We start from the raw sequence: 8,091 nt of genomic DNA on the forward strand, positions 1-8,091 counted from the left end.
CCTTTAAGTTTCTCTCATTCTCTTTTGCTTTCTTTTCTGGCAGTGAACTCCTGGAGAAGGGCCTCAGCTAAAGTCACCGCAGCCCCAGCTGTGAAAAATCACCTGACCAGAAACACCTGCAATGTGTTGGGTGTTTTTAATAAGCAACCGTTGCCAGTTATTGCCATCCTCTGTCCATGAATATTTCCCCTTCCTCCTCTCTGCATTTGTTTGTTATCCGCCGAGTGCCTACTAACGAGGGAGATTATCATTTAATGCAAGATCCGGGCAGTTCCCAGAACCTGCAAATTTGTCTTAGATCACCCTGGAGAATCAAGTTGTCTGCAAACCCGGAATCATCATAGCATTGTTTTAGCCTTACTCAAACAGCAGCAAGCCAAGCTTCAAATGCATAAGCCAGCAATCCCCTTTTTAGTGCCACGCTGTGAATATCTGCAGGCCGGAATTCAACGGGGCAAGTTGAAAAGCTGCATCTGTTGCCTTTCTGCCTGTCAGCTCACATAACCGTTGAAGGCATTGGGGCAGGGGCAAGGGGGATGCAGTATATTTATTCCCTGCTATTGTCCTCTGATAGGATCGATGCCCTTCTCACAAAGGGAGAACATGTACTTGCAGGGGCTCCTTAACGAAAATATGTGTATATTTAATACTGAAACTAGCTTTTGGAAGGGACCCTGCTGTTTCAGTTATCTGCCTCCTAACCAACTGGGGTGGATTATGCTGCTAGATTTCTTCCTGTACTTTGAATGGCGGTGTGGCAGGTTGAAATTCAGCAGGAGAAGCTTTTGTCTTTACTGCAGGGGGGGGAGGCTTCACCTGTTGAATTTTATGCCTGTAGAGAGGTTTGCCAAAAGCACAGGGGCCTTGCCAGATGGATGGAGGCAACTTTATTCATTTTTAAGGGGCAGCAGTGTGCCTGATTACATTTTCCTTGGGATGCTTTGAGAATCAGGTTCCATCCATGAAGGTCTGTCTGGTTGCCGTAAAGGTGATCGGGAAGGATCAAGAGGGGTCTGGGGAGAAACGACTCTGCTATACAAAGGTACAATTTACATTCATTGCCCCTCTCATTTGTGCTTCTGGCCCTGCTCATCCCTCGCATGTGGCCCCCAGAAGATTGTGCTGAAGGTAATGCAGCACTGGATTAAAATACAGTGGTACCTTGGTTCTCAAACACCTTGGTACTCAAACAACTTGAAACGCAAACACTGCAAACCTGGAAGTAAGTGTTCCAGTTTGTGAACTTTTTCCAGAAGCCGAACATACTCTGTTTTGATTGTCACGCTGAGGTCTGTCTGTTTTTGCTATTTACTTTGCGTTTTTGTTTATGCGGCTCTTTTTGTTTTTGTTTTTGTGACTGTGTAGAACCCAGTTCAGCTATTGATTGATTGATTGATTGATTGTGTGACTGCAGTACATCCAAACAATGACTATCATCAGTGCAGGTAAGATTTTTTTAATCATCTGCAATACTGTCTTATTTATTTTAGTACAGTACATTGATTATCGCTTTCACTTTATGGATCAGTGGTCTCGTTCGATAGTAAAATTCATGTTAAATTGCTGTTTTAGGGGTTGTTTTCAAAAGTCTGGAACGGATTAATCCGTTCTGCATTACTTTCTATGGGAAAACGCTTTGGTTTTGGAACGGATTAAGTTTGAGAACCAAGGTACCTCTGTAGAAGACAGACGAGGAAGCTGTGGCTCTCTAGAAATCACTGGAATGCAGCACCGCCTGTGAAAACACCTGGCGCAAAAAATCTGGAAGTCTTTCGGATCCCATGGGCTCTTTGTATAACCTTGAAGTTGTGTGATGCTTTCTGAAATGAAAGTCTGCCTATCGATGGAACGGAAGGGTCTGTAGAACTCACCTTAGCTTGGGTTCACCATTTTGTTTCCAGGCACCCGTGACAGCTCACTCCGTTGCGCGGCTCATTTCTTGACCGGCTCAGAAGATGAGGCCACATGATGCCGGTGCCATTTAACAGAGCAGCTCAGCGCTGAGGCCTCATCCACGTCCCCTTGAGGTTGCTGTGCCCTCGATGGTGGGGACAACTCTTTGCTCTGCCAGGTTCACTGAGGCAGGAGAGAAGGTCAGATAACGCTCTCGCCTCAAGGGGATATGTCACTGCAGGAATGAAGTCAAAAGGGGGGAAAGGAGAGGGAAATATGCCTCTGTGTGTGCGTGTGTGTGAGAGAGAGAGAGAGAGATCCAGGGGACACATGAAGCTCCTTCATCTAGGGCAAGTGTGGGGGAACCTTTGGTCTGCCAGATGTTGCTGGACTACAAGTTCCATCAGCCCCAGCAAGCATGCCCAATGGTCAGAGATGATGGGAGTTGTAGTTCAGTAACTCCTGGAGGGTCAAAGGTTCCCTGCACCTGATCTGGGGTCTCCTCACCCCTCTGCCGAAGAAGGGGTGCGGTGGGTGCGGTCTGCCCTGGGTGTCACCACTGAGGGGGTGACAAAATGGCGGTTGGTACTCACCACAGAGTCTGCAGTGCGGCCAAGTAATGTGTCTCTCCTGGGAGAGACACGGTGACTTGGGCACACACAGGCTTCGCGCTGCCCAAACGGTCTTCCCTCTGCCCCCACCCCAGCTGTAAGGCGGCTGAGTGGGAGGAGGCAGGCAGACTCTGGAGGCCCTGTGGTGCGCTCCACCCCTGGGCCTGCCGCCCCAGGTGCTCGAGCGGCTTCTTCCGCCACTGTGTCCAGCACTAGGCATGATGGCTAATATGTTCAACCTTCACAGCCAGAAGCTGTATGCCTTTCATACTGGGGGAGGAGAGCTGAAAATAATGTCAATATATTTCACATCTGGCAAACAATGCAGCCCTTTGGTTTCAGATAGTACATGAGTAGACGAGTCTTAAAAGCCCGGGACACAAATTTTTGTGGCCCTCAAAATATACATCGGGGGCTTAGTATGGTCAGAATCAAGTATACACTTCCAGAATTAATGCTTAATACATTACTTCTGGTAAATGAACCACCATAGCTGCTAGAATAATAATAATAATAATAATAATAATAATAATAATAATAATAATAATAATAATAATAATAATATTGCAAACTATAAAAATGCAGTCCTAATCATTCAATCATCTCGCTTTCCTTGCACCCAGCACATCTTTTCATCCACTCAATTTCACCTCAACACAACTTGCAGACATTCAACAACCAATAATCATGTGTTCAAAAACATTTCTTTCAATTTGTTAGAGTTCTTATCTACCCTTCACCATAAGGTCCCAGGGTGGGTTATACCAATTAAAACAAAATCTTAAAAACAGCAACTGTCAAGAGGATAGGGGGGCTTCCAAAAATATTTATATCAGGCGTCCAAGGTTAGGGCAATGAGGTGCGTCTTCGGAATATGACAAAAGCTACACAACTGAAAGCTGCATACTTTCGACGGGGCTTATGGTATACTTGCCCCAAAGCTTAGCTGGCAATAAAGAAGATATTGCCCCCAAAGTTCAGCTGCCACAGTTGGGACTCTGCGATGGACCGTGTCAAGTCAGACTGAGCGTTGCCCTTTCAAAGGTCTTTCGGTCCAAGCAAAGCACTCTTGGAGTTCCCTCTAACAAGAGGTCCTGCTGCTCTGGTGATCTTCTCTTCTCAAGGCTGACTCTACAATATTTTATGTGGCAAAACTGATGTCTCGTCTATGTCCAGCCGAACAGGAAATGGCAGGTTTTAGGTCATGCCTTCCCTTGGACCAGAACTCGTCAACGGGAGCTGTCAAGGGAAGGGAACATGTTAATTTCCTTTTGAAAGGTTGTAAGGTCGTTCCGAACAAAGATCAGTTCCCACCCACACTTGAGACGTATGCCCAAATAATAACTTGATCTGGTCTTTTCAAGATCTTGATAGGAAACAAGGCACTGGTAAGAGACACTAGGATGTATGTAACTAAGTTGTCCCATTGGCGCAAGGACTTGTGCAATGGCGCTTCCTTCCTTTGCCCGCGCACCCCTGTTCCCCCACATCTGGAGGGCTGAGCGAAAGCCAAGAATGGATTAGTGAGCACGGTGTGTGAGAGGGAGATAGAGGGAAAGGAAGTTCTGTCATGCAAACAGAAGTCCACACTACAACAGTGTGGTGTAGTGGTTAAGAGCGGTAGACTCGTTATCTGGGGAACCACTCCTCCACATGCAGCTGCTGGGTGACCTTGGGCTAGTCACACTTCTCTGAAGTCTCTCAGCCCCACTCACCTCACAGAGTGTTTGTTGTGGGGGGGGGAGGAAAGTAGAATGTTAGCCGCTTTGAGACTCCTTCGGGTAGTGAAAAGCGGGATATCAAATCCAAACTACTACTACTCTTCTTCTTCTTCTTCTTCTTTTCTTCTTCTTCTTCTTTCTTCTTCTTCTTCTTCTTCTTCTTCTTCAGAACGTTAAGAGCCTGCTGGATCAGGCCAATGGCCCATCTAGTCCAGCATCGTGTTCTCACAGTGGCCAACCTGTGCCTGTGGAAAACCCACAAATAGAATTTGGATGCAAGACTGCTCTCCCCTCCTGTGGTTTCCAGAAATCGGTATTATCTATAAGCCCTAGTACCTCTTGGTACTGCCAAGACCATATAACACTGGTCCTGAAAGAACTACATTGGCTCCCAGTACGTTTCCGAGCACAATTCAAAGTGTTGGTGCTGACCTTTAAAGCCCTAAACGGTGTCAGTCCTGTATACCTGAAGGAGCGTCTCCACCCCCATCGTTCTGCCCAAACACTGAGGTCCAGCTCCGAGGCCTTCTGGCAGTTCCCTCGCTGCAAGAAGTGAGGTTGCAGGGAATCAGGTAGAGGGCCTTCTCGGTGGTGGCGCCCGCCCTGTGGAACGCCCTCCCTTCAGATGTCAAGGAATGAACAACTATCTCACTTTTAGAAGACACCTGAAGGCAGCCCTGTTTAGGGAAGTTTTAAATGTTTGAAGTTTTATTCTGTTTTTAATGTTGTGTTGAAAGCCGCCCAGAGTGGCTGGGGAAACCCAGCCAGATGGTCGACGTAGAAATAATAAATTATTATCATTATTATTATTATTATTTCAGCAGTTAACAACTACAGGTGAACGACAAAACTTTGTGAGAGCATCATTAGCAGGGTTTGGCTCTGAGTGTCGTTTAGCAGTAGCGAATGTGATGCCTTCCAGATAGTTCAGGGATAGGGGGACCTGTGGCCATCAGGATGTTTTGGGACTCCGACTCCCATCATCCTCGGCCATCAAGGCCAATGGTCAGGGATGATGGGATCTGTAGTCCAGCAAATCTGGAGGACGCCACACTGGCTGCCCATAGTATAGTTAGAAGGAGATGTTTCACTGATTCTTGATTGTTGGAAGAGAGGACTGTAGCGTTCCTTGCAAAACAACAGCCGCCCTGCTTAAAACCAGGCGCTCATCTTCTGTTGCTGCTACACTAAGGTAATGATGGGGATAAATTGCTACCTTGTCGGAGGGTCACCCCCTTTTAACACAGGAGGAAAATTTCCATGTTAAGGTCAATCATTCATACCTGCCTTGCCTGCGAGGGTCTTGATCCTTCGGCAAGAAGGGTGATGTCTTCGTTGCTGGGTATCGATGCTGATATATTCACATAGCGTGACAAGTGCATATATGTCACATTTGTCCATCAGATTCATTCATTTTGGGGTGACTTTCCCTGAAGCTTTGTAAACATCCGCCCTCTCCCCCCCCCCGCCGCCGCCCCACATCTCCAGAAGACGTCAGACGTTTCTACATCTTCCTGTCTGGGCTTGACAAGTGGTCCTTTTTTTGAATGCTGTTCCCTGCCTCCGAAGGGGGAGGGCATCTCTGTACAGAAGACTTAAATAGGGATTCCTACATGATGAGCACATTGTACGCTGCATGCAAGGCGTTCCACAGCTACCAAAGGCTTTGGAGCATCAGGAGAGCTGAGCATGAAGGTATGTGGGAACAACAGTTTTTTTCTCTGGTTTTGAGTTGATCTCTCCTTATAGCTGCTAAGAATGGTAAGGGATGCCATGCCCTATTCTCGCAGTTCAAAGTGTGAGAGCAATTGATCACGTACAGAAAACTCATAAATCTTCCATAGCAGCACAAGGTGATCTTAGGGCTGTGTTTAGAAACCCCAATGAGAAATGTGGAAATTCTCACCCCACACCCCCTTATGATTGGTTTTAGTGACTGTGTGCCAATAGGATGGCTCCAATAATTCTTTCAATTGAATGTTGTCTGATTTGATTATAAAAAAAACTTCAGGAGATTTTGGGAAGGGGGGGGGGAAATGTAACAGGAGGTAGGATTCTTTCAGATCGCTAGGAAGTCTATTATTGTGTCTCTCAGATTAAATCTCAGCCTCTGAAATAAGTGAAGATGATTAGGATTGCAAAGTCCCTGTTCTTAAGGCTGCAGTCCTTTACCTGGAAGTAAGCACCACTGAACTTAGTGGGTCTGACTTTGAGTAGGCAGGTATAGGAACCATGTCTCTGCCACTAAAATTAGGTAGACGTAAAATTTGGCTTTATTGTGTCCAGGAAGCATATACTGTATAATGTACACGCGCATGTCGATTTAGATATAGATGCATGTGTAGAATTATAGCTATATATTAGGTTGGTAATGCATTTACAGAAGTCTTGGTTGATCAATCCCATGATCTTCAGTCAATTAAATCTGCACATGCTTTCAAATAGCTAAAAGCCAGAGTTTGTTTTGGGGGTGATGCATACAGTACACCCACTCATGGTAGGTATTCCCTGCTGTGCAAGAATTTTGAGCTAGCCTCTTCCATCCATGATTTTTGTAGAACAGTGTTTTTCAACCACTGTTCCGCGGCACACTAGTGTGCCCCGAGATGTTGCCTGGTGTGCCGTGGGAAAAATTGAAAAATTACTTTATATATAGTCAATATAGGCACAGAGTTAATTTTTTTAACATTTTCTAATGGTGGTGTGCCTCGTGATTTTTTTCATGAAACAAGTGTGCCTTCGCCCAAAAAAGGTTGAACACTGTTGTAGAACACTCTTCTCAATGTGATTTTTAAAATCTACTGTCCTATGAATGAGGGGCACCTTTGAAAGTGGTCCATGTTTCTTTGGCTGAGATTCTATATAGTGAGTCTCAAATCTTTAATTCTTCTTCTTCTTCTTCTTTCTTCTTCTTCTTCTCTTCTTCTTCTTCTTTCTTCTTCTTCTTCTTCTTCTTCTTCTTCTTTCTTCTTCTTCCTGTTGCTGTGAAGGAAGAATTTCCCCTTAAAGTTTTAAACCATTTGATGTCACCTGAAAATCTGCATTAATAACTGCAGAATGAATTGGTCATGTGATAACAGGTGAATGACAGGCAAGCACCTTCAATGACTGGTCAAACTAGCCCGTACAAGGTTGGCCAAACCCAGTTTGAAATATACATTTACCAAGGAGTAAGCCTCCTTGAACACAGTGGTGCTTACTTCCAAGTAAACATTGATAGGATTGCATTGCTAATAAACCAATGTTGACACTGTTATTAACTTAACTTAAACCTATTGCAAACCCTTTTATCTAGACAAGCCCTCCCAAAGGAGTGACCCCAGCCGTGCAATTTGGATCTGTGCAACTTGCTTGACATGTTATTAGGGCTGTCATAGAGGGATGGAGACAAGGGTTTGCACAATGGTGCTCACACTATGTACTCTAGGGAGAGCAAGCTGCCATTTCTCCAGCCCTCCAACCTCTGATATACCTTATGCTTGCATACTGGTTCATTTCACAAGTGCCACTTAACATTCATTCCTCACTTGCAAGGAATTGATCATTTACTGTGGTGTGTGCCCAATCTGCGGAACTCCATGCCTATTGATAATAGGCAGGAACCTTCATTGTACTGCTTCTGGTGCCTGCAAAAAGCATATTTGTTTAGAAACAAGGAAACCAACTCCTAGGGGCCGAGGTCCCTTCGCCTCCCCTGGTAGACTATTTGAGGGGGCTGGGCTCCCCACACATTGATTAACATTGCCATTCAAATGGTGTTTGCACTCCTTCTTGTTGTCGATTATGTGGGGCAGAGTTTATCTGCCCCCCCCCCCAATATTTTATTCAAGTTGACGCACGTCCCAATTTTTTTTTTTTATATCTGA

At 45.4% G+C, this 8,091-nt stretch overlaps 1 protein-coding gene across 1 annotated transcript in view; it reads left to right on the forward strand.

Moving 5' to 3' along the window:
* Window positions 1-5,796: 5,796 nt before the first annotated feature.
* The window catches only part of SPX (spexin hormone), a 10,355-nt gene continuing 8,060 nt past the window's right edge, over window positions 5,797-8,091 (forward strand). The window contains exon 1 of the mRNA XM_033162418.1: window positions 5,797-5,920. Coding sequence (XP_033018309.1) covers window positions 5,915-5,920 — 6 coding nt within the window. The 5' untranslated portion in view covers window positions 5,797-5,914. The remainder of the gene's footprint in view (window positions 5,921-8,091) is intronic.

The sequence above is a fragment of the Lacerta agilis genome, chromosome 10 (assembly GCF_009819535.1).
Source record: "Lacerta agilis isolate rLacAgi1 chromosome 10, rLacAgi1.pri, whole genome shotgun sequence".
Lineage (NCBI taxonomy): Eukaryota > Metazoa > Chordata > Lepidosauria > Squamata > Lacertidae > Lacerta > Lacerta agilis.